General features: G+C 40.8%; 1 protein-coding gene across 3 annotated transcripts in view; it reads left to right on the top strand.

Annotated features, from left to right (window-relative positions):
- The window catches only part of REXO5 (RNA exonuclease 5), a 36,929-nt gene extending 13,529 nt beyond the window's left edge, over positions 1-23,400 (top strand). The window contains exons 6-20 of one of the 3 annotated variants that reach the window (XM_014589666.1): positions 2,094-2,182; positions 3,054-3,169; positions 4,800-4,938; positions 5,099-5,193; positions 6,694-6,796; positions 9,137-9,240; positions 10,471-10,591; positions 13,282-13,386; positions 13,867-14,004; positions 14,466-14,558; positions 15,522-15,738; positions 15,957-16,144; positions 17,584-17,702; positions 21,987-22,012; positions 23,111-23,400. In XM_014589666.1, the coding sequence (XP_014445152.1) occupies positions 2,094-2,182; positions 3,054-3,169; positions 4,800-4,938; positions 5,099-5,193; positions 6,694-6,796; positions 9,137-9,240; positions 10,471-10,591; positions 13,282-13,386; positions 13,867-14,004; positions 14,466-14,558; positions 15,522-15,738; positions 15,957-16,144; positions 17,584-17,702; positions 21,987-22,012; positions 23,111-23,166 (1,709 nt within the window). In that variant the 3' untranslated portion in view covers positions 23,167-23,400. Of the gene's footprint in view, positions 1-2,093; positions 2,183-3,053; positions 3,170-4,799; positions 4,939-5,098; positions 5,194-6,693; positions 6,797-9,136; positions 9,241-10,470; positions 10,592-13,281; positions 13,387-13,866; positions 14,005-14,465; positions 14,559-15,521; positions 15,739-15,956; positions 16,145-17,583; positions 17,703-21,986; positions 22,303-23,110 lie in introns of those variants that run through there. The other 2 variants (XM_006153286.2, XM_006153287.3) reach the window with 2 other exon arrangements.
- Positions 23,401-27,247: the final 3,847 nt, after the last annotated feature.

Here is a 27,247-nt window from a genome sequence, read left to right as displayed (position 1 = left end):
GGTTTCAGATTTGAACCATGGTCAGCATGCGGGAGTCAAGCACCTTAACCACCATGTCACCTGCTGGCTCCTGGATATACTCTATTTTATTGGTCCATTACATGATGAATTTCTGGGTCGTTTTTTGTGTGGACATACAGTTTTATTTCTATCGGGTATATACCTAGGAGTAGAACTGCTGGGTCACATTGTCACAGTGTTTATCCTCTCAGGAACTGTCAGCTTTTTGCCAAGCAGCTCCACTCTTTTATATTTCTACCAGTAATGTATCAGGGTTCTAATTTTTGCAAATTCATGTTGACACAAATGATCTGTTTTGATTATACTCATCTGACTGAATGTAAAGTGATATCTCATTGTGGTTTTGATTCGTATTTCTCTGACAGCTTGTGATGTAAGCAATGCTGAGATGAACATCTTTTCGTGTCCTTATTAGCCATTTGTATATCTCTGAAGAAATGTCTCTTCAGATCTTTTGTCTGTTTTTTTAATTGGGCTGTCTTTTTCATTATTGAGTTATTAGAGTTTATTAAATATTCTGGATGCAGAAATTTCCTTTTAAACTAAATTTAAGAAAAAAAGTCATCTGTGGGACCAGCAGATGGTGTAATAGTTATATTGGTGGACTCCCATGTAGTTGACCACAGTTCGAGTCCCAGACCTGGTGGCTTAAAACTCACACAGGGTGTGTGTGCAAACATGCCCAAAGGAGGAGACTGGAGGAGAAGGGCCATCCTTTCTGGGGAGTGATTTCTCGCTTTCTGTCTTTCTGTCTCTCTCTGTCTCTGGCAAGCACAAGTGCCGTATAACAAAAATATCTCTTAAAAAAGAGAGAGAGAGAGCAAAAGTCATCTGTAAAATGAAGTTAAAATTTAGTTTTTGGCGGTCCAGCAGGTGGTGTGGTGGTTAAGGTGCTGGACTTCCAGATGGCAGGGGCTTTTCAAGTCCCAGACCTGGCAGCTTGCTTTCTCACTTTCTCTCTCTCTGTGTCTTTCTACCTCTTTTTGGCGAGTGCACATGCCCTATAGCAAATCTAAAAAAAAATTATGATGATACTAAATAAAATAAGTAAATAATTCTAAAGGAAAAAATATTAGTTCTTATGTCAGAAGAATGCCATGAGGATTAAGTCAGCTAAAAGGTACTTAGCATGATGCCTAGCTGTATGAGTACTTTAAACCCTTAATTACGTTATTATTGCTGTTGATAATAAGGCGGGCAACGAGAATAGTGTCTCTTAGATTTAGAGATGCCCTTTTTTCTGGGATAGACCTTTTTTCATTCTTTTTATTGCAGTCAGTTGGAAATTTCAAGAAACTAGGAGATAGAAACTGGTTAAAGGTTTTCATATTCTCCTTTGTTTCTTGTCAAGTATGATCTAGACACTACCTTTACTGCTTCAGCCTCTGCCCGACCATATTGTAGAACCCCAGTGATTGGAGGCCTTTGGGTCCCTGAGCTGGATGTGCCTGGGTATTGACTTAAGGTACACAACAGAGGGAGTGCTCTTAGTCTGAAGTTGAGCTTCCGTAGGGAACTTTCAGGCTGTGATTTCAGAACATGCAGACAAGTCTCTGAACAGTGATTTCAGAGTAATGTGAAAGGTGGAATTAGCTAGAGGGGCATGAGCATGCGAATGTCACTTTCTGCCTGCTGTGATATCCTTTCAGAGCTACACTGTGGTGAACTCTCATCCTTATTTTATTGTAAGAAGAAAGAAATATATCGCATGCAGCATTTGCATACTTATGCACCCTGCCTTAGTGCCTACATGGAAAGGGCCTACAGACTTTAGGTTTAGCCATAATTTACTTATAATCTGTTCTCACAGGGAGGAAAAATGATTAGTTAACTACCAGGAAGTCCAGGCTGCAAAAATCCTTAAAATAGCAACCTCGCTTATTCTTTCAGATTTTAAAAATGAATGAATGAAGAAAAACTTGGAGGCAGAGATTGTCTCATATTTAGTTTTTGTATTTTAAGTGTCTTAACAGAGAGAAAGTATCCAGCAAATATGAGATTTAGTTTTCTCTGTATGAATCTAAGGTTGACGTTTACCATCTCTTAATTCTAAATGTCCCTTTTCTTTCTAGGTTTTCCTGACTGTGAAAACTTTGTACCTACCAAGTGTAATGGTTTTATAACAGATAGCAGTCCTCTCTTTGGACTTGACTGTGAAATGGTAAGTACTTCCTTTTGATTTTTATCAGCTGGAGCGTTGCAAACTGGGTTCTTGTGAAGGGTGATTTCTTGAATCTAATGCACCAGTGAACCAATACATTCAGTTTAAGTAGCAAAAAATAGGCTCTTTTACTCACATTTTATTGTAGAAAACTTGAACTGATATTGCAGAATGAAGAATAAACAACGCATACATTTTCTATCTCGTTGCTATGTTTAATCAAGTTTTTGCACATTACTAGGAGTTTACTCCATCTGTCTTTAGAACAAGTATTTTGTTGTTATTGTGGTTGTTGTTGCTGTGAAGACTTTGCCTTAATTACTGTTGGTTTGGCTTAGTTTTACACATCGAAGACAAGGAGTAGGATTTCCCTGCTTAAATACCCCTTGTGTTTTACTTTGTCTAAATTTAGTAAATCTTCTTTCAAAGACAGTGGATTCTTTCTTAGTACTTGGAAAACAGTTTCTCAGTTCTTACTAGAGTGACTGAAAGCTAGAGTTTTAGAGTCTGACACATCAGGGTGTGTGTATCCTTGCCTGCATATTAATAGCTACATTACCTTAGACAGATGATTCCCTAACCTCTCACCCCCAGCTCATCCTGCTCTGAAGTGGGGCTAATAGTAAATGCTACCTCATAAAGTTATTATGAGATGTTATTCATGAAATCTTTAGTGTAGCACTTTCAAGTGCAACATTCAGGAGCCTGCCCAGCTTTAGTTTCATTCATACTAGATCCTCCAGAAAGCAGAAGTCTCTGCTACTCCTGCAGGGACCCCTATAGATTAGGGTAGGTGGCAGCTGACATAGTGTGAATAATGAGAGAAACTAGCTTCCACAGTTTAGCAGCCTGACTGTGTCTGGTCTTTTAGTGCCTCACATCCAAGGGGAGAGAACTAACACGCATCTCAGTGGTGGCTGAAGGAGGCTGCTGTGTTATGGATGAACTGGTTAAACCTGACAACAAGATACTGGACTATCTCACCAGGTATTTTTCACCTCGTTGCCAGCTCTTTGTAGAACTACCAGACTAGAGTGGAATAAGACATACAGTAATGGCCTACAATGTCTGTTCAGTTAGGCTTTATTAATTATACATTATCAAAGAAAAGATTGGGCATCAAGTTTATATATTTGAATACTGAAATTAAACAATGTCACTGTATAATTGCCCTTCTTGTCCTTAATCTTCTGTGACCTTAAGTCAATAGAATATTTTCTTCTTTCTTCTAGAATGTCCTCATTGTAATTATTATCGAGTAATCGCCAGATAGTTAGAATTTTGCTTTCTGATAAAAGCTCATCTGAAAATCTGCAAATTATAATTGGGTAGTCAAATAACCTTGGAGTATAATCTGCCTTGACCCACAAAGCCAAAAGAAGACTAATTGTTCTGTAACAAATTTGAAGCTAAAATGTTGATGTATTTTTCCAAATATAATTTCAGAATGAACAAACAATAACTAGGTTAAGAACAAGCCAATAAAAACATTATCAATTTCGGGACTAGCAGATGGCATAATGACTACGTCACTGGACTCCCATGTAGTCCACCGCAGTTCGAGTCCTGTAACCGGTGGCTTAAATTTACACCAGGCACGTGTGTGTGCGTGCCCAAGATCCCGAAAGGAGAATAGAGGAGAAGGAATTGCAGTGTGGCCATCCCCCCGCCCGCCGGGGGGTGCGATTTCTCACTTTCTGTTTCTCTCTTTCTGATTTTCTGGCAAGCACATGTGCCCTATAGCAAAACTCTCTCAAAAAACAAACAAATTACTGTTTTCAGCCATTAAAATGGCACCTACAGATTTATGCTTGCTTTGGCACAGAGAGGCCATGATAATGATAAAAACTATCCTATTAGAGGACTTGATGATTAGACATTGTTTTTAAGGAATACATGTGTAGCACAGATGTATGTATAAGCATGTTTGTCACAGTATTGCAAAAATATGAGAGTAAGGAGATTAGTTAAAATATATCCATATAATGGAATATTCTAACCATTTAAAAGGATGTGCCAAAGTAGATTTATTCATGTGAAAACTTGTTCATGATATATTACAAATGATAAAATCAAATTATGAAATAGCATGTGGATTTTTTAAAAAAGATATGTATATGAAAATATATGTATCAAAAATATATAAGGATATTTACTAAAAAGTAAAGTGATCTCCGGGTAGTAGTATCATGGCTAATTTTTAATTTGCTATTTGTATTTTTAACCTTATTGACACTGAGCATATACTAAGTATAATTTTTTAAAATATTCTTTTTGACATGACTTCCTAAGGAGAAAAACTCGTTAATATCCTGGCTCGTCCATTTCTCTCTCTATTTTTCCTTAAGGTTTTTGCCATAGGGAACGTAGACTTGCCGGAGAGAGACAGAGACAGAAATTGAGAAATCACCCCACCACCACCACCACCCAGGAGGAATGGCCATGCTGTAGTCCCTTCTCTGTTATTCTCCTGGGATTTTAAGCATGTACACACACATACTTGGAGCAATATTTAAGCTGCCGTGTCTGGGCTCAAACCATGGTCAGCCATGTGAGAATCTAACACTTTAACCACCATGCCAACTGCTGGACCATCCATTTCTGTTTTTATTGAAAGCTTTTCAGGAATTACAAAGAAGATTCTTAACCCAGTGACGACCAAACTGAAAGATGTCCAAAGGCGGTTAAAAGCATTGCTTCCTCCTGATGCTGTGTTAGTAGGCCACTCCTTAGACTTGGATCTGAGAGCACTGAAAGTGAGTATCTGAATTAAGTCTTAGTTTTTCTCATATAAATGCCTGTTCCTTTATTCCAGAATCTAAAGTCTTGGGCCTTTCTACTCCCCCTCAACCCCTGTCCTCATGTTTTTTTCCTTTAGCATAAGATGCTACTCATTCTATTCTCTTTCTTCTTCAGATGATACATCCATTTGTTATTGATACATCATTGCTTTATGTCAGAGAGCAGGGCAGAAGATTTAAGCTAAAGTTCTTAGCCAAAGCTATTTTGGGGTACGTTTGTTTGCATATTATAATATTGTCATGACAAATTGCACATAAATTAGCATATAGTACCTAATTTAATGCATGTTGGAAAATCCAGAATCTCTGCTCTCCCTGAATTTGTAAACATGACTCCTTCCATTTCTTATGAAATAAAAGACTGTGACAATAAAAGGATTTTTATTCACAGCTGAGGCTTGATGGATGGGAAGAAGGGAAAAGTTAACCAAAATTTCAAAACATAGTATACTCTAATTAAATGTAATCTATTGTGTAGAAACACATGTGTAAAAACACATGTGTTATGACATGACTTAACATAGCAAAAAAAACTATATATATATATATATATATATATAGAGAGAGAGAGAGAGAGAGAGAGATGGATTAAATAAATGATAATTATCTGTGTCATTGAATATTTTCTTCAAGAGATTGTGGTACAGTAGCCAGGATATGGAATCAACCTAAGTATCCATCAGTAGACAAGTGGATTTTAAATGTGGTTATATATGGTATACTATTCGGACATTAAAAAGGATGAAATCCTGTCATTTAAGGTAAAATGGATGATCCTGGAGGGAAATAAGCTAGGCACAGAAAGAGAAATACTACATGTTCTCTTAAATGTGAAAAGTGGGGGGAAAAAAATCAATCTCACAAAAGTAGAGAAATGAAGAGGCTGGGAAGGATAATAAAGGGTTGTTGATTAATGGAAACAAGAGCTGTAGATAGGCAAGACTAACAAAATATAAGAGATAAATATAGTTAATAACAACCTATTATATATTTTAGAATACTGACAAAGGACTTTGAATGTTCCCAACATAAAATAATGACAGTTGAGATGATGGGTATATTAGTTACCCTGATTTAGCCATTGTATATTGTATTCATATACTGAAAAATCACATTTTATCCCCACAAATGTGTACAATTATTATATGCCAATCAAGATAATAAAGCAACTTAAATATATATGTAAAAAGGATGTGATGGATCTATATGTGCTAATAGGGAAACCTCTCTAAAATACTACTGAGAATAAGATGATCTATATATGCTTAGGTACTGATATCATATTGATTAGATTTAGATATATCTGTAGACATAAAATTATGGATGTTTTTTAAAAGTTTTAAAAATATAAACAATAATGGATTTAAGTACATATAGTACTTGAATACAAATAGAACATTCCTAGGAGATGACTTTAAACGGTGGTTACATCTCAGAAATGAAATAAGGGCCCAGCTGGGGAGTGGGCCAGAGACTTTTGGTTAGTTAGCCTTTTGTCCAGATATGTTCACTGTGGACACGGCCCTTTGTTCCCAGGACTTCTCTAAGGGACTGGCAATTTAGCAGGCATAAAGGTATCTTGATTAATGTGATGTAAATCTTATTACCAAAATGCTGAAATTGTATGTATTAGAACATGTAAGGCAATTGAAAGTTGAAATAGCCTACTAAAATGCTCCTGAGTATGTCAATTTTTTCTTGACTTTCCAGGAAGGATATACAATGTCCTGACAGGGTTGGTCATGATGCCATAGAAGATGCTAGAATAACCCTTGAATTGGCTCAGTATTTCCTTAAACATGGCCCAAAGAAGGTTAGTGTCTGTAACCAGTGTGTTTGTCTTTCTTAAAATTACGGACTTAGATCAGACAGTTACAGACCATCATCTCCTGTTACCTTTCTTTACAAAAATGGGAGTGTGATTAAATTGAGCATGTGTTTGGAATTAAGACTGATATCACCAGTATAATGTAATGATTAGGTATGTAATGATGAGGAATTTGAACTTATCTTTTTTTTAGAGATTTTTGTTATAGAGCACGTGCACTCGCCAGAGAGACAGCAAGTGAGAAATCACACACACACCGCCCAGGGGGATGGCCATGCTGCAATCCCTTCTCTGTTTTCTCAGGATTTTGGACATGCACAAACACGTACCTGGTATGAGTTTCAAGCCCCGGATCTAGGACTCAAATCACGGTCCACTGCACGGGAGTCTAGTGCCTTAACCACTACGTCACCTGCTGATCTCAGAACTTATCTGTTTTAAAATATAGGCTCTCCTGTGTTTAGTTACATAATCTAGGACAATTTGTCTGAACAACTTCAGTTTCTAGATCTGTAAAATGATAATATCTCTGAGATACTTGGTGAGAGTAAATGAGATCCTATGTGTAAAGCTCTTTTTTTTTTTTGGAGAGGTTTTTGCTATACGGTGTGTGTGCTCGTCAAACAGAGAGAGACAGAGAGAGAGAAAGTGAGAAATTACCCCCCAGGGTGGATGTCCACACCGCAGTCCCTTCTCTTGCGTTCTCCTCTTGGGATTTTGGGCGCACACGCGCCTTGCGTAAGTTTTAAGCCACTGGGTCCGGGACGCAAACCTTGGTCAACTACGTAGGAGTCCAGCAACATAGCCATTATGCTAACTGCTGGTCCCTATGTGTAAAGCTCTTAGCACAGCACTTAGAATATATTAAACACTTCATTGGTGGGGGTAATCATTGTGGCTGATGTTAATAAGTAATAATTATAAAAAACATCTACATAGATTTCTGCTCTCTTGGAAAAAAGGGAAGAATACCATTGTTGGTTTTTTTTGGAGAGGTTTTTGCTATAAGGCACGTGTGCTCGCCCAAAAGATAGAGAGAAACAGAAAATAAGAAATCACCCCCGAAGGGGGTTGGCCATGCCGCAATCCCTTCTCCTCCTTTCTCCTCTCAGGATCTTGGATACACACAAACATGCGCCTGGCGTAAGTTTAAGCCACCAGGTCCAAGACTTGAACCATGGTCGACTACATGGGAGTCCATCCTGACAGGATGGAGAATTGGAGGAAAAAGATTGCAGGGCCCTATTGGTGGGGGCTTTTTCTCTTTCTGTCTCTCTTTTCCTCTCTTCTCCCATGTACATGCACACTTTGGCATGAAAATATTTTTAAAAAAGAAAGAAACAGATAAATGGGAATTCTGTGTACTGTCTTCATAATTTTTGTTGTTGCCGTTACTTTAAAACAATTCTAAATACATTTGTTTAAAAAATTTGTATTTCAGGACCAGCAGGTGGCCCTGAAAAGACTTTAAAAACTGGGTAAATCAGTAAATGGGAATTCTCTATACTATCTTCATAATTTTTTTGTTGTTACTCTAAAACAATTCTAAATATATTTATTTTAAAAATTTGTATCTTGGGGTTAGCAGGTAGCATGGTGGTTAAGGCATTGGAGTCTCACATGACCCACTACTGTTTGAGTCCCAGTCCCACACCTTGAATAATTACACTGGAAGCCTGTATGCCACGTGTCCAAAATCTGAAGAGGAGAATACAGAAGAAGGGCTTGCAGCATGGCCATCCCCCTGGGGGATGATTTCTCACTTCCCCTCTCTCTGTCTGTATCTCTCTTGAGTGAGTGCACATGCCCTGTGGGCAAAAACCTTTGGAAAAAAAATTAAAGAATGGTCTCTCACTCTGCATCATAGCTGCCAAATGGATTGCTGCATTATGGAGGAAGAAACAGCAACTAGAATAGACTGTACATGGTTTTGTATTAAACTAATAAGTCTGGTCTTGATGTTAGTATAAAAGCCATGTTTTTATCATTTCCAAAAATCGCATGTTTGCAGAGAATTAAATTTTAAGTGACTAACGGCGGAATGAGTGATGAGCCAAAATTGCCATCGTTTTTCACTTAGTCCTACTTGGCTCTTTCCCATCTTCATGTAACAACATCAGTAGCTGGTAACAGATTGCCATTCTTGGATAAGGAGCAGAAACCATCTGGTAGCTATCGAAGCCAGCCCAGGACTGTGGTAATGGCAAAGTCACTGAAGAAGCAGAGAACTCCACTTGAGGGGGTTTTGTTTTTCATCTTTTGCATGTCTTAACCTCAGATGCTTTGCAAGACATTAGATGATTTTTACCACTTTTTTCCTTCAAGATTGCAGAACTAAATCTGGAGGTGCTAGCTAGTCGCCAAGAACTGCAACCAATAGGCCCAGAGCCAAGAAATACAACAGAAGTAGTTCAGCACCCAAACACAAGGTAATAGTCCCAGTTCTAAATAAGAGCAAAGGCAAATGCAGTATCTGGTTTCTTATTTAACAGAACCTGGTAACGTTTCCCCTCTTTTGAGTCTATTCAAAAATGTTTTATCAGAAATGAGAGCAATGTTCATCACAAAAACCATGGGGGGAAAAGATCACCTTCTGCCTGAAGTAATACCTGATTTCTAATTTTCTGAATCCTAGTGGCTGTTCTAAAATGGCATACTTGAAAATAATAATAGGACCCTGGAATAAATTGAAACATTGAGGGAGATGATTGACTAGTTGGTATTTTAGTTAGAAGAGTCAATCTACAGTCTTGATACATTGCCCAAATTGGGAAAAACACAAACAAAAAGCAAGCTCAGATGGCGTTTGGCTCCAAACCATAATGAATGACCATAATGAATGTATCATATCCTCAGAATATGACCTAAACTTTGATAAAGGACTTTGGGTATTACCGTCTCCCTTCCTGAGTATAGCGCAACACTGTCCAATACCATTTTGATTTTAATTTTTTTGTTTTAATTTACTATAGAGTATGTGTCCTCGCTAGAGAGAGACACACAGAGCAAAAGAGAGACAGAGAGAGAGAGGAGAAAAGTGAGAAAGCACTCATCAGGGAGAATGGCCATGCCCAATCTCTTCTCCATTCTCTTCTCAGATTTTGAACATGCATGCACATGCTCTTTATGAGTTTTTTGGTTTATTTATTTATTTTTTGGAGAGGTTTTTGCTATAGGGCATGTGCGCTCGCCAGACAGACAGAGAGACAGAAAGCGAGAAATCACCCCCCAAGGGGGATGGCCATGCCACAATCTCTTCTCCATTCTCTTCTCAGGATCTTGGGCACGCACGCACACATGCCTGGCATGAGTTTTTTAAGCCATCGGGTCTGGGGCACGAACCGCAGTCGACTACATGGGAATCCAGCGACATAGCCATTACGCTAACTGCTGGTCCCCCACTTTGTGAGTTATTTAAGCCACTGTGTGTCCAGGACTTAAACTGCATTGTCAGTCATGTGAGATTCAGCCACCTTAACCATTGCCACCGGCTGGTCTCAATTTTAATTAAATAGTTAAATTTAATCTACTTTGAATTCAAATAGATATATGTTGCTATAGTAGCTACTGTATTGGTGAATGCAAGTATAGAGAAATAATTATCCTCTTATATAAAACTATTGTTTTAACCTTATTTCTTCTATTTTTTTTTTTCACAGTGTTTTAGAGTGTTTGAATTTAGTAGGTCAGAAGCTCCTTTTCTTGGCTCGGGAGACAGATTCTAGTGAACTTTCTTCTTCCAAGAACTGTCAAACTATTAAGTGCCTTTCAAATAAAGAGGTGAGTGATCTCTTGTACCTTTGCAGGTTACATTAAAAGCAGAGGGGAATATAGCCCCTTGTAGCCCATGCAAGTGTGAAGCTTTGTTTAAATCAGTAACTGGCTACAATTAGTAAGTCTGGCTTCTGTCTTACATACTGTATGGAGCACTTTAAGTTCCAGCTACCCCACAGGAGCAGAACTATCAGCTGCCAGTGTCTGCTTCCAGAGCCCAGCAGGCCTACGGCTTTGTCCTTGCACACATCACTTTGAATTTCTGTTGTTCCTGGTTCAAAGAAATATTATCTTGGTTTTGAACCTGCCTCTATCTTTTTGTTTTGTTTTTTCATTTTTATCAGTTATTGCTGTATGTATAAAAGCACAGGGGATATGCATCAAAATATGAACTTACTGTGTCCAGAAGATCTGTATTTTTTTAAGTTTATTTCTTTCATGAAAGAAAGAAATAGAGACAGTCGCCCCTCACAGAGTTGTACCATACTGCGACACACTTCACCCCTGCAGTCTTCCAGCCACCAAGGAACATGCGTTCAATCCAGGATCCAAACCTTCCAAAAGCTCCATTATCACTACTACCTACACCACTGTGTCTGGGTCTTGTATTCTTTTTGAATTTTTGTTTTCGTTTTGCCATAGAGCTTGTGAACTTGCCCAAGAAAGACAGAGAGAGAGGAGGCAAAGCACCCCCCAGTGAGGTGTATTTTCAAGCCACCTGGGGCAGAGTTCAAACCACAGTTGGCCATGTAGTATCTGGCTCCCTTTAATCACTAGGCCCTAGGGCTGTCCCATAGGGTTCTTACATCCTTTTCATTTCTGTGGCATTGGTTACAATGTCCCAGTTTTCATTTCTGATTTGTTATTTGTATCTTCTCTCTTTTTCTTAATCTAGCTAAAGTTTTGTCAATTTTGCCGATCTTTTCAAAAAGCCAAGTCAGTTTTGTTCATTTTTTGTTGTTTTTCTATGCCTTATTTTGTTTATCTCTGCTCTTCCTTCTGCTTTGGGTCTAATTTGCTGTTTTGTTTGATTGTTGTAGTTTCTTTATATTTAAATTAGATTGTGAATTTGAAATTTCTTCTACATAAATGTTTACAGTTATAAATATCCCTGTTAGCACGGCAAAAGTTTTGATATCTTGGTTTTGTTTGTTTGATTTTCATTTGTCTCAAGGTAGTTTCTCACTTCTCTTGTAACTTCTTTGACCCACTTGTTAAAAAGATGTTATTTAATTTATACATATTTGTGGACTTTTTAAAGTTTACTTGATTTCTACTTTTATCACATTGTTATCAGAAAAGACTATAATTTCAGTTATTTTAAATTTGTTGAGACTTGTTTTGTGGTCTAATATGTAGCCTATCTTGGAGAATATTTCATGTGCATTTGAGAAGAATGTCTATTTTGGTTTTTTGTTGGTATATTCTCTATGCAAATTTCTCATCATTCAGACCATCTTTTTTGTTTGTTTGTTTGTTTGTTTGGAAAGGGTTTTGCTATAGGGCGCATGCACTTGCCAGAAAGACAGAGACAGAGAGACAGAAAGCGAGAAATCACTCCCTGGGGGGTAGGGCCACGCCGCAATCCCTTCTCCTCCATTCTCCTCTTGGGATCTTGGGCACACATGCACACACAGGCACACATGCACACGCAGGCACGCACGCACACGCACCCAGCATGAGTTTAAGACACCAGGTCCGGGACTCGAACCACGGTCGACTACATGGGAGTCCAGCAACACAGCCATTATGCTAACTTCTGGTCCCACTCAGACCATCTTCTCAGGGATAATCTTTTTACTTGTAGTTTTAGTCATAGGATAGGCAATAAAAATTTTTGGAGCGAGCACATTTTTAAGTATCTAACTCAGTGCCTGTGAGTGAGGGCCTGAGGCTTCCTAGTCCTCTATCTTGCCAACATTTCTTTTTCTTCTTTTTTAAAAATGCCTTTCTTTTGAGAATGATGTCATGGTATTAGGGGAAGAGAGCAATTTATAGCATTGGGAGAGGTTGCATGTGTCTTCTCTTTCTGCATGATTCTTAATTTGCCTGCTTCTTTTACTTCTTTTTCTGCAGTGTCTCCAAGGGGTATCACCTCTTCTATTTATCTGATCTGATTCTTCCCCAGAACCATTGTTTCTCTGAAGCTGCCATGTCTTCTCCCTGTACTCAAGTATTATGAAATATCAAAGTTGTGACCTGTGTTCATTATTTGGCATTGAGTTGGGCTTTTTGTTTCTGGGAATGACTGTTTCTGCTTCATCTAATTCTTCATGCCCCTTAATTTTTTTTTTTCCTTCATTGAATCTCTTAAGCTTCTTTTCCCTTGCTTTCTCTACTCTTGGGCTTGCAGCAGTGTGAAACAATGGGATCTCTGTTGGAATTTAACTTATTTACTGATAGGTAATTTGAAAATTGTTCAATAGCTCCTTTCTCTTAGTAATGCTAGAAGTGTGGATTATATGTGGTTCTATTCATTCTCCTTATTGATTCTCTGTTTTTGTTTTTGTTTTTCCTGGGAGGTAATAGTTTTTCTGGTTGTGTGGTATCACCGTTTTCTTCCAGGCCTGGAAATCAACTCCATATTACTTTTTAATATGGATAGACAACCATTGTTTATATTCCGTGGCTCACCTTCCAGAAGCACAGCATTATGCTACATTCCTACCTCATGTAGGCTGTGCTCTTCTCTGCAGGTTTTGGAGCAGGCCAGAGTGGAAATCCCCCTGTTTCCCTTTAGCATCGTGCAGTTCTCTTTTGAGCCCTTTTCACCCATCCTTACTGAGGAGATGAACAAAAGGGTAAGTGAATGGATTTGGTAGGATGATTTATTTATTGACTTATTGTAACCTCTCATCATTAAGGTGCATGTTTTATTAAAGCATTGCTGCATATTTCTCCAAATTTTTTGTATATGTAGTTAACGTTAAAAAAAGACCTACATTTTTATAGAAACAAGAATCAGACTATGCATACCGTTGCAACTTTATCATGTAACAGTATATCCTGTACATCTCTCTACGTCACTGCATATTTTATTTCCCTCATTTTTAATGGCTGCATAGTATTTCACTGTATGGTATACCTATTAATAGTATTTGTGCTTCATTAATTGTTTCCATTTAAAATAATGCTGCAGTGAACATCCTGTATACAAGTCCTGGACATTGGCAAGTACATCGAGAAATTCCTTGAAGTGGAATAATCTCATGTTTTGACTCATGATTTCAAGTCTCTTTCCATATCTACCCCCTTACTATATTCTGTTGTTTTTCCTACAGATGAGAATCAAGTGGGCAGAGATGTCTACTGTCTATGCTGGGCCATTTAGCAAAAATTGCGACCTCAGGGCTCTGAAGAGACTATTTAAGAGCTTTGGCCCAGTCCGGTCATTGACTCTTGTTCTTGAGACTCATCAGGTAAGAGAGATCATAAAACTGAAATTTTTAACTTCTATATTAGTGTTAGGAATTTAGACAACTTTTGAAGCCATGTAGATTACAAATATTAGTGGAGTGAGCTTGATTGTCACCAGCTGGAGTATGAAATATACCCCATCTGACAAGAGCAGTTATTGGTTGATCCACAAGAATATATACCCAGTATTGCCAGGTGTTTTGATTTTGCTTTTTGAGAATCAAGAAATCTGTGTTTTTGTATATTAGCTCCAATTTTCTTAAATGTGTAGGTCAAACAAAAAATATGTCTGCTGGATGAATGTAGCCTATGGGCCTTCTTGTTTGTTTTGTAGCCTTGGCCCTTTCCAATCCCTTCTCTAGTAATTTGAGCTAGAAAGGTGAAGAAATGTGTTTTCCCTGAATCTTTTATTAATACCTTTCCTAAAAGACAATAATAAAAGGAAATCTTGATCTTTCTGCAGCCTCATCTCTGTATTCAGTATGAAGTCTTGGAAGCTGCCCAGCTAGCCATAGAGACGTTAGATGGCATTCTGGTAGAAGGTTCCTACATTAAGGTACAGTGTCCAGAGAAAGCCCAAAGCAGCCCGTTACTCAGATCGGGCCTAACACAGCTTACATTTACGGTACCCCAAGACATACAGGAAAGTCCCTGGAGAGAACCAGGCACAAGACTTTGTCTTATAGAAAGTTTTAAGCCGGGGCCAGCAGGTGGCATGGTGGTTAAAGGCACTGGATTCCCACATGGCCAATCATGGTTCAAGTCCTGGACCTGGTGGCTTCCTTTCTCACTTTCTCTCTCTCTCTCTCTCACTCTCTCTCACGTATCAAATTTGAAAATAATAATAGTAAAGTTAAAATAATTCTTTAAAAAAGGAAAAAAGAAAGAAAGAAAGTCTTCAGCCAAGTCTAGCTTCTCTTAGCAGTGATCTAATACATAACAGCTTTCATTTTTGTCAAAAGCAGCCTGGGCTAGATCAGGGTCTTCCTTGTACTTTTTATCACTACCAAGACCCCAGAGGTTCACATTGGACGGTTCGTTTTGGTTGTCTTTTTCTTCAACTTTCAGGGAGATCAAATAGTGGCTCTTTGAAGTTTTTTGGGGGGTGTGTAAGTAAATAGAATTTTATTGGAGGGAGATGCAGGGAACTCAAGAAAATGTATTTACACAAAATATAAACATTCTGGGTGCGTGTGTATGATGCCCCAAATCCCAACAGAATTGAGAAAATGCAGGGGAAAGAATTGTGGCATGACCATACCTCATGGTGAGGGGCACTTTCTCTGTCTCTCTCTCTGTCTCTCTCTGGCTAGCACACATGCCCTTAGCAATTTAGTGTGTGTATGTGTGTGTTTATGTATTTATCTTAAGTCTCTTTCATAGTTCTATGAGGCACTTATCCTTTGCCTCCTTTTATACATAAGGGAAAAAATGCAAAATTAAGCTACTTGCTAATATACAGTTAGCCTGATGGTTAAAATGGTTACTTTCCACCACTAACATCATCTTTCCTTGTTAGGTGCAGAGGCCTGTGACAGAGCTAACCCTTGACTGTGACACCCTAGTCAATGAGCTGGAACAAGACTCTGAGAACCGAGGTACTATTTACCTGTCTGGAGTGAGTGAAACCTTCAAAGAACACTTGTTGCAACAGTCAAACCTGTTCCTTGGACTGGAAGCTGTGATCTTGCCTAAAGATCTTAAAAGTGGAAAGCAAAAAAAATACTGTTTCCTGAGTAAGTCTATGCCATTGAATGCAGCCTTGGGGAAGGAAATGAGGGATGGCGAGAAGAAGAGGTCAGAGAAGGGAAAGGTCACCAAATAAGCCTTCCTGGACTGGACTAGGGTAGCAGCTCCTGATCTGTCCTTCTCTGCCCCAGATCAGGCTCTGGCTCGGATGATGATCAGCCTACTTGGCTCTTAATAATAGAAGGTGGGTTGTTTGCACTTTCAGAATTCAAAAGTATTGGCAGTGCCCAGAGGGCCCTCGATATTCTCAGAAGCAAAGACTGGAAGCTAAAAGGCAGGCATGCCTTAACCCCCAGGCACCTCCATGCATGGCTCAGAGGCATACCATCTGAATCCCAAAGGCCCCCAGGGCTTCGGGTCCTACCTCCCCCCTCAGAGCAGCAGGCCTTGCAGGTGAGTGAATGTATTCTGGAGGCAGATGGGAAGGGTCAACTCTGGTTTTGCTGGCTCTCTTCTGTTTCTAGAAATTAGTCAGCTGCTCTGTTCCTAGCTTTTTCTAGCCTTGGCCACATCTCTTTTTCTCTCAGCTCTTCATACTTTTGCTCTCTCTTTACCTGCTCAATTTAGGTTTCTAGTCTTCTAGGTGACTTTCCAAGGGACTTTGAGGAACTAAGGCAAGAAGCCGAAGAGCTGAACAGGTCTTTACTGATCTAGTCTAGGGTTTTCCAAAGTATGGCACACACAAAATACAAATTCTGGTTGTCATAGATTTTTTTGTGTGTGTGTTCACGTTTATAACACAGACTTGTCTTTCTAGTCCTTATCCAAGAATAACGACATTTTTTGTTTTGTTTTTGCTTCATGCATTTATTTATTTATTTATTTTTTCTTTTTTGCTCTAAAAGGTGCATGTACTCACCGACAAGAGACAGAGAGTAAGAGAGAGTGAATGTGGGACCAGCAGATGATGTAATGATTATGTCGCTGGACTCCCACGTAGTCAATCACAGTTCGAGTCTTGGACCTGGCAGCTTAAAACTCATGTCAGGTGCATGTACACGCATGCCCAAGAGGAGAATGGAGGAGAAGGGATTGTGGTGTGGCCACTATCCCCTTACCTGCCCCCTCCCCCCAGGGGGTGATTTCTTGCTTTCTGTCTCTCTGGCAAGTGCATGTGCCCTATAGCAAAAATCTTCTCAAAAAAAAGAGAGAGAGAGAGGGAGAGTGAGAAATCAGTCCCCAGAGAGGATGGCTACACTACAGTTTCTTCCTTCTCTAGTCTCCTCTTGGGATTTTGGTCACTCGTCCACCTGGCATGATTTTCAAGCCACAAGGTCTGGGACTCGAACCATGGAGTTGGCCATGTGGAATTCAGCTACCTTAAGCTCCACACTACCTGCTGACCCATAACAACTACATTGAACCACAGAGAGTTATAACTTAAGACAAGGCTAAGCAAGAAATGACTCACTTTAAAGAAAAGTACTTAAGTATGGGAGCAGAGATAGAAAGTAAATGGCTGAAGCCTATCCTAGTCCCACATTTAGCAGAGGAAAAATGGAGCTAGAACTAGACTTGTTCAGATGACAGAGTACTTAATGGTAGAGGCTGGAGTAGAGCCCTTGTCAGAGATTTGGGTCTTCTAACTTGGGGCTCTGGAAGATGCACCTGGAAGAAAAGGTAACAGCCATCCTCCCCAAGGCAGTCCTAAACCAACATAGAGACAAGGAGGCTGGGTTGACAGGGAACCCTGCAGTGTGAGCTCCAGCTTCAGACAGGGGTTTTGTCCAGAATCTCTACTGGTATCTCATCGCCTGAGAGCCTGAAGAAGAGTGATACAACTTCTCCAGAGTGTGTTCTGGCCGAGTGTTGACTCATGGCTTTGATCTCAGACTCTTAAGGTGGACCACCCAAAGATAGCAGCCTGGCGCTGGGGTCGGAAGATTGGGAAACTCTACCACAGTCTGTGTCCAGGCACCCTCTGCCTTATCCTGCTGCCAGGAACCAAGAGGTAAGGATGACTCTAGCCCCTGGGCATTAGCTGTTTTTGGAGAAGGGGCTTTTGCTGATGTCCAGGCATGTAAAGAAGACTTACAGGAATATCTTTTCATTCTCACAGTTCTAAGAGATAGGATTACATATTCCTATTTCATATTTATATGCTCTTACATAATTTACATTTATATGCTCTTATATGCTCAATATATACTTCTTGGCCCCTCAAGGAGACAACTCATCCCAGTTTAAAATCAGCTATTTTAGGAACTGTAGCCTCCCTAAGATGTGAAATAGCTCCCTAACCCCATTTGAGTAAAATGATCAAGAAGTCCTAGGATAACACCTAGACTTAGATGTGACCAGAGCCTACCTTCTCCATATGCAATATGTTCCTGACTTCCTCGCCCTTTCTGTTTACTGTTGTTTAGTTTTAGTTATTTCTCTTTTGTGAGAGTGTCAGGGAAGGAAGAAGGAGCACGCACTCCAACAGGGTCTCCGTGCTGTGGTCCACCCCTTCTCTCAGCAGGCCTGGGTCACAGTGCATATGCCTCGCTTGCTCAGGAAGGTCATGTGACACAAACCAGGACTTGTTCCACATGAGTCCAGTTGCATTTGTATTACCACCATGCCGCCACCCAGCCCCCCCACCTGAGATAACAGGGCTCGTTTTGCTGATTCTAAGCCTGAGGATCACTGGAGCAGGACTCCGGGTCCAGCTCCCACTCAGCTCTGCTCATTTCCTCCGACAAATGGCCACGTCATCTTCTCCCTCTAGGTCTCAATTTCCCATCAGTAAAATGAGGAATTTAGAGCAAATCAGTGATTTCCAGACTCTTTTAACTGTAAACCCTTTTTTTAAAGGAAAACTGATATTAATCCTCAGACATACAGACAGGCAGTTTTGGAATGAGTAGGTAGATGAATGAATGAGTATTTATATTGGGGGAGAAAAGGACAGTGACTATTCTCAGCAATTTGAAAACCATTAGAGTGTGTTTCTTCTAAAAGATCCTTATGATGCTGACAAGAGATGGAAATGCATGGATACCTTAAGCCTCAAAGCCTAGATCAGAAATTCATTTCCTGCCCCAGAGTCATTGTAACATGCATCTGAGGGCCACTAGTGAGATCTTCTTACCTGTCTTCCAACTTGAAAGAACTGCTGTCTCTCTAGATGCTGGAGTAGAGTCCTTGTCAGAGATTTGGGTCTTCTAGCAATAACAACCATTAGGTATTTACATTGGAAAGAAAACCTCTTAGACTGACATATTTTAAACAGGCTTATATAAGTAGGCTAATACCAAGTGACTAAAAAGGTGGCCGCAAGTTGCCAGTAAAACTTTTTGTTCAGAGCACAGATTCTAGAGACAGACAAACCTTGCCCTTAGATATCTAGCACCTTATAGCCAGTGTATGGAGGCAGAGGTAGAACAAGGGGCTGGGTCTTCATGTTTCCAAGTAAAATACTTTGATTGCAATCCCTCATCATGTAGGTAAGTTTAAGTCAACAGTGGCCCAAAGCATTCTTCCAAAAGTGACCTGGCTATTTCACAAAGAGTGAAGGCTTGGAGAGGGAGTGTTGAGATCAAGGAACAAAAAGTTCTTACTGAGGCAGATATCGTAAGATAAGTTTGACAAGTCAAGAGAATAAAAACCGTCTTGGGAGCCAGGGGTTGATTCAGTGGTAACTATGCAGTTAGACCCCCACAGGGAAGATTCTGAGTTTTCATCCTGGGACCTCCCTGTGCACATTTGATGTGTGCAGATACCTGTGATCGGGCCAGCTAAGACTGGGTGTAGTTTGTGGCATGAAAATCCTGTTGGGGTTTCTCCCCCTCCCTCTCCCCTTGGAATAAATAAACTTAAAAAACAAACAAAAAACCCTAGAAGCAGTAAATCATGCAATGAGGAAAGCCGAATTCCTTTCTTTTAAAAGTCACTCTTGGATTTCTACTCTTGATTTCTGTAGCCATGCTGATCAGACACAGCAGCAGTAGGATGTTTCTCCAGACTGTAAGCTTGCCTGTGACCCTAGGACACTGAACAACAGTCTCCTTGAGGCCAGCAAATGCCCTTTTGAAACCAAGAAGCTTAGGAAAAAGGAGCAGTAAAGACCATAGGTTTCCTTGGGCTGGGGGCCTAAACAATAATAAGCAAGCACCAGGTACTCTGCTAAATACATTTATCTCCATCTTTGATTGAGGTTGTTGGAATCCCTATTTAACAAGTAGAGAAAATCTCTGATTAAGCAACTTGCCTGAGGTCACATAACTAGTAAATATAAGGTCAGGATCTCAACCCTAATGGTCTATCTTAGTGGTCCCAACCTTGTGGCACCAGGGACCAGTTTTGTGGAAGTCAGTTTTTCCATGGATGTGAGAGTTGGGGGTATGGAATGGGGAGGTGATTTTGGAATGATCAAGTGCATTACATTCATTATGCACTTTTTTTTTTTTTTTTAGAGATTTTTGCTGTAGGGCATGTGTGTTCACTAGAGACAGAGAGAGACAGAGAGCCAGAAATCACTATCACTCCCTCAGTGGGGATGGCCACATGCCACAACCACTTCTCCATTCTCTTCTTGGGATTTTGGACACACACACATATGTGCCTGGCATGAGTTTTAAGCCACTGGGTTTGGGACATGAACCACAGTTGACTATGTGGGAGTCCAGTGATATAACCATTACACCATCTGCTGGTCCCATTGTGCACTTTCTAAATTATTTTAAATTTATTTTCATTATTACATTAATAATATATAATGAAATAATTATAATTACACAACTTACCATAATGCAATATTTGTAGCTGCTCCCCAGTGAATCACTGCCTCAGCTCCACCTCAGACCATAAGGAGTATGTAACCCAGATCCCTCACATGCAGAGTTCACGATAGGGTTCGTGCTCCCATGAGAATCTAATGCTGCAGCTGATCTGACAGGAGGCAGAGCTCAGGTGGTACTGGGAGCAATAGGGAGCAGCTGTAAATACACATGAAGCTTCACTGGTGCCAGCTACTCACCTCCTGCTGTGCAGACTGGTTCCTAACCAGTCCGTGGCCCAGGGGTTGAGAACTAGTTTACTTGACTCCAGAGCAACCTTCCCATCATCAAAGCTCCAGTCTTCCATGCCCAACAGGTTATTGCTTGCTAGTTTAAGTTCAGACATCAGGTATGTTTGTTTTGGCTCCGTGATGGCTGCTTTGCCTAAAAAAGCTTCTCAGCCCCCTACTCTTTCTTTTTTTTTGAGAGGTTTTTGCTATAGGGCGCGTGCGCTCACCAGACAGAGAGAGACAGAAAGCGAGAAATCATCCCCTAGGGGGGATGGTCATGCCGCAATCCCTTCTCCTCCATTCTCCTCTCGGGATCTTGGGCACGCACGCACAGGCGCCCGGCGTGAGTTGTAAGTCACGGGGTCCAGGACGCGAACTGCGGTCGACTACGTGGGAGCCCAGCGACATAGCCATTATGCTAACTGCTGGGTTCCGCAGCCCCTCCTCTTGTCCATCACAATAACTATTCATTACAAGGTGGCAGGAAGCTAGCATGTGTTGGATAATTTTTTTAATTCTACATGTGTTTCCAGGTGTTTTACAGCCTGCAATATTAAAGAAGTTAGTATTTTGTTAAGTTTTTCAAACTGTGCCTGGCACACAGAAGATATTTAAGTAAAATGAACAAAAGACTAGGACTCAACAGCAATTTATACTGATAACAGATTGTCATTATTGAAATTCTGGTCTGTCACTTAACTGTTGTGTGTCTTGAGCAAGTTACACAGTAATGCCTATGGGCCTATTTATTTGAAAAATGGAAATAACAATTGTATCTACACAGTGAGCTGTTGGCCATGTGGGATCCAGCTGCCTTAACCTTCACGCCACCTGCTGACGCACACAGTGAGCTGTTTGGAGGATTAAATGAAACTGGTGCTTAGAACAGTGCCTGGATACTAAGTACTTAGTGTCTATTGGCCGCTTTTGTCTGTAGTCCTTACGAAAGCCCCATGAAATAGTCAGTTAAATGTTTATAGTTTCATAGTTGGAGAAATCAGGCTCAGTTGAGATGCACCTGGTGCCCCTTCAGTGGCAGAGCTAGAATTTGAGTGTAGGCCTTTGGGCCTAGGCAGCGTTCCTTCTACTGAGCCATCTTCAGCAGGCAGCCTTCCGTAAACCTGCCTGTCCCTACCCCATGGCACACAGACACTCGAGAAAACTTACCTCCTCTCCTCTAGTTTATAACCATTTGTTGAACCCTATGAATAAAACCCTATTTTCATTCCTCATTTATTGCAGCACTCATGGATCACTCTCTGGCCTAGGACTGATGGGAATAAAAGGTGAAGAGAGAAGCACCATCCCAAGCATGTGTTTGTGAGTCTGCCCACCAGTTCCTGTATGCCATTTTTTATCCTCAGGGGCAATGGCAGAGAACATGGTTAGGCTGCAACCTCTCTGGAGGCTGCTGGGCTTCTCCATCCAGCAGACAGTTTGTGGAAACTTGGTGTACCAGCCAAAAAGTCTAGTTCATTTATATGACATGTACAAAATTTCAATAAATGACTAAATTTCAAGCATTTCTCATCTTAAGGCAGGATGAGAAGGAAGCCCAGTCTGTTTCTTTGTGTCAGTGGGTTGATATATTCAGGTGCTGTATAGCAGGTGCTCATTCCACGCACATAATGAAACTGGGAGGAGTGACTGTTGTTCTGCAGAGAAAACCCAGCAGTCATGTAATTTGTTAAAGCTGTAAGTTACCTGTGAAACAATTTTCTATAAAGCAAACTGTTTTCTCATTGACACCTGTTATAAAACTGAAGGAAAAAGACAGGCTACACTGGAAATGTGGCACATCGACCAGAGAAGAATAAGACTCAGCTTTTTACCAACCAAGGAATCCCCCCTTCCAATTCCATTTTAGGGATCCATCCTTTCCTCTAGACTGCAGCTGCAGTGTCACCCTTCACCAGTAGGTGCCTTCACCACACCAGCTCCTCTGGTAAAAAGCCAGTGCTCTGCTTTTAACTCTCAAAATGAACATTTCGTGTTGGAAAGGCATGGGGCACAGACAGGCAGTTCCCAAAGTGGTAAAAGATGAACCAATCAGGCATAAAATATGTATCATACCAGAGAACCTTGTAAACTGTTCTGTATCCTGAGACCTTGCAAGTCCACTTCAAGAGTATTATCACAGGGACCAGCAGTTAGCGTAATGACTATGTCACTGAACTCCCATGTAGCCAACCGTGGTTCGAGTCCCAGACCCGGTGGCTTAAACTCACCCCAGGTGCGTGTGCGTGCGGGCCCAAGATCCCGAGAGGAGAATGGAGAGGGGATTGTGGTGTGGCCATCCCCCCTGGGGGTGATTTCTCACTTTCTCTCTCTCTGTCTTTTTGATGAGCGCACACACCCTATACTAGGACTGATGGGAATAAAAGGTGAAGAGAGAAGCACCATCCCAAGCATGTGTTTGTGAGTCTGCCCACCAGTTCCTGTATGCCATTTTTTATCCTCAGGGGCAATGGCAGAGAACATGGTTAGGCTGCAACCTCTCTGGAGGCTGCTGGGCTTCTCCATCCAGCAGACAGTTTGTGGAAACTTGGTGTACCAGCCAAAAAGTCTAGTTCATTTATATGACATGTACAAAATTTCAATAAATGACTAAATTTCAAGCATTTCTCATCTTAAGGCAGGATGAGAAGGAAGCCCAGTCTGTTTCTTTGTGTCAGTGGGTTGATATATTCAGGTGCTGTATAGCAGGTGCTCATTCCACGCACATAATGAAACTGGGAGGAGTGACTGTTGTTCTGCAGAGAAAACCCAGCAGTCATGTAATTTGTTAAAGCTGTAAGTTACCTGTGAAACAATTTTCTATAAAGCAAACTGTTTTCTCATTGACACCTGTTATAAAACTGAAGGAAAAAGACAGGCTACACTGGAAATGTGGCACATCGACCAGAGAAGAATAAGACTCAGCTTTTTACCAACCAAGGAATCCCCCCTTCCAATTCCATTTTAGGGATCCATCCTTTCCTCTAGACTGCAGCTGCAGTGTCACCCTTCACCAGTAGGTGCCTTCACCACACCAGCTCCTCTGGTAAAAAGCCAGTGCTCTGCTTTTAACTCTCAAAATGAACATTTCGTGTTGGAAAGGCATGGGGCACAGACAGGCAGTTCCCAAAGTGGTAAAAGATGAACCAATCAGGCATAAAATATGTATCATACCAGAGAACCTTGTAAACTGTTCTGTATCCTGAGACCTTGCAAGTCCACTTCAAGAGTATTATCACAGGGACCAGCAGTTAGCGTAATGACTATGTCACTGAACTCCCATGTAGCCAACCGTGGTTCGAGTCCCAGACCCGGTGGCTTAAACTCACCCCAGGTGCGTGTGCGTGCGGGCCCAAGATCCCGAGAGGAGAATGGAGAGGGGATTGTGGTGTGGCCATCCCCCCTGGGGGTGATTTCTCACTTTCTCTCTCTCTGTCTTTTTGATGAGCGCACACACCCTATAGCAAAAACCTCTAAAAAAAAAAAAGTATTATCACAGAGTTAACAGCTTAGGTCACATGTATCAAAGGGGATACAACAGGGTCATTACAATGGTATTGTAGGTAGTCATTTTAGTGTGTGTGTGTGTGTGTGTGTGTGTGTGTGTGTGTGTGTGTAGGTAGCTCAACTTCCCATGAAAAGAGATCTATAAGAGCCAGTAGATCTCTGGATCCAAAGTGCCTGGCTTTGAATTCCAGCTTTTTTTTTTAACCTACTAGTCGTATAAACTTGAATATATTACTTAACATTTCTGTGCACAAGATAAATTTTGTATGTAACTCACAGATTATTAAAAAGATAAATGAGATTATCTGTTCACAATACTGTGTATTATTTGTTGTATGAAGGGGCTACAGAATAGTTTGAGTATTTTTGTAGGAAAAAAATATGCAAAATTTGGAACAAAATCTGGAAGGCTGGAAGCCAAAATGTTTAACTGAGTCTCTGGCTAGTAGGATTGACAAATTAGGTTTTACCAATTTCTTTTGGTGTGTAGGCTGATTTAATTTTTTTTAATTCAGCATATGTTGCTTTTATAATTAGAAAAAATTAATTCTACTTAAAATTAACTCTCAAGGTTGGGCATTTGGGGGAGTGTGTAACGCTTTAAGCGTCGCTTCTAAAAGATTGGCCCTATATGGAGCCGGGACCAGAGCTTGATTTGGGACCAGGGCACTGCAGCCAGGAGTGAAGCCCCTTGGTCAGGACTCTCCAGGTGTGCTGCAGACTTGAGCTGCAAAACCCTGAGAACTTGAGACTGACAGTGGTACTGGATTTCTTCCCCACCCAACTGAGCTCCAAAGCTGTGAGAGTGTAGCTGCAGTTTACCTCTCGAGGCTCGTCCTGAGACAAAATAATGATCTGCCTTGGGCATGGGCAAGCCTGGGTTGGAGCTTCAGCTTCCCCCTGAGTAGTCTTGAGCAAGACACTTAATTAACCTCAGGCAAGTCCATTTCCACAGCTGTATAAAATGAGGAAATAACTACTTTTGTGGGTTATTGTGAGAATTCAAAGATCCTGGTTGTACAAAAATGACAGAGTAAGTGGTCTATGAATTATTTTCCCTCTCTGGGCCTTCTTACCTTTAACATGGGGAAGTTAGTACCTACTTCATAGGCTGTTACGAGGATTAAATGATGAAAAGGCCAGAGAGGGCTTTAAGTGCCAATAAATGACATATTATTTGACTAAGGGTCATCTTCAAGGTGCAGGAAGAGCAGACAAGGTCTCCCTGTACCAAGTGCTCCCCTTCCTCCCAAGAAAAGCCACACCCTTTCCTTCTCCTGAATGGGCGGGGCTGGAAGTCTCCCCTGGGCCCCAGCTCCCTAACTCTGCAGAGATGGGCCTGGACCATAGGCCTCTGAGACCTCAGTCTGCACACACTGTTCTTTCGGCTGATGCTCCCACCTTTTGGAAGCCAAAGCTGCCAATTTGGCCTCTTGCAAAACACACATTCCATTCATAAGTGCGTTTGTGCATTTTTCCTCCCACACCCTTCTAGGCAGCCAATGCAAAGCTGCCAAGGCAGCTGCTGGAAAAGCAGCTTCTCATCTTGGGGTGAAAAGCAACTCCAAGGGTTTTTACAGAACTCATGATTTAGACTTTGAGCATGTTACTGCAGTTGTCTGGCATGGTAGAGTTTTCATTTTCTTTTGTCTCCCTTTCTGTAAATAACCTCTTTTTCTCTTCCTCTACTATAAAGGAAACCCTTTAATAGCAGTGTAAGAAGTCCAGAAAACTTCACATCACAATCTAACCCCACCACCTAGTCAATGACTGCCAGTATTTTACGATCTTATCAAAGTTTTTCCATCATTATACAAACCAGTTTTAATAGCTATATAATATCCCAACACTAATGTATACTATAATTTTTAAAACAGTACCTCACATTGACACTGAAGTTGTTCCCAATATCCATCCTTGGCAGGTAGTTCTTTAGGAAGTTTCTAAGTGAAGTTACTGGGTTAAATAAGTGTGAATGGGACCAGCAGATGGCATGATGGCTATGTTGCTGGACTTCCATGTAGACGACTGCGGTTCAAGTCCCAGACCCGATGGCATGTGTGCATGCGTGCCCAAGATCCTGAGAGGAGGATGGAGGAGAAGAGATTGCAGCGTGGCCATCCCCCTCAGGGGAGTTCAGCGACATAGCCATTACGCTAACTGCTGGTCCCCTCTCTGTCTTTCTGGCGAGCACACGCACCCTATACAAAAATCTCTCCAAAAAAAGAAAAAAAAATTGTGAACACTGGGCCAGCTCCATGACATGGTGATAATGTGCCACTCAAGGGGAGCTGGATCCCACATGGCCACCATGGTTTGAATGCCTGACCCAGTCATCCTGAAACACATCAGGCCCAAGATCCAGTGTGTCGGGACTGGAGAAGGAAATCACAGCATGACAAGACCTGTGGACAGTGCCCATTTTGCTTTCTTTCTGTCTCTCATGTATGCTCACATGTTCTATCATGAATAAAGAAAAAAATATTTTTAATTTTTAAAACAATATGAAGGGCTGGATGGTGGTGGCATGGTGGTTTAGGCAGTTGGATCCCACATGACTGATTGTGCAGTTCAAGTCCGAGACCCGGTGGCATGAAAAACCCATTGTGCACTGTATGTATGTGTGTTCTCCAAATCCTGAGAGGAAAATAGAAGAGAGTATTGTGGTGTGGCCATCCCCATGTGGGATTGCTTTCTCACCTTTCCTCCCTTTCTCTCTCTCTCTCACTCTCTCTTTCTCTCCCCCTCTCCCTGGCAAGTGCACAGACTGTATAGAAAACCAAGGAGAAAATAAGAAAGTATAAATTCTTGGTTTTCTTTTTTTTTTTTTAACCAGAAAGGTTTTATTGTTTTCTAGCATGGATTTGTTTCAAGTAGTTGCCAATTTGATAGGTTAAAAAAAAGTTTATTATAGATTTAATTTCTATAAATACCCTTTAGATCGGCATCTAACTTTTTTTTCTAGAAAGTTTTTGGCCAATTATTTTTCTTTTTCTTTT

Source organism: Tupaia chinensis, unplaced genomic scaffold (assembly GCF_000334495.1).
Source record: "Tupaia chinensis unplaced genomic scaffold, TupChi_1.0 Scaffold000367_1, whole genome shotgun sequence".
NCBI lineage: Eukaryota > Metazoa > Chordata > Mammalia > Scandentia > Tupaiidae > Tupaia > Tupaia belangeri.
This window is presented reverse-complemented; position numbering and strand designations above follow the sequence as displayed.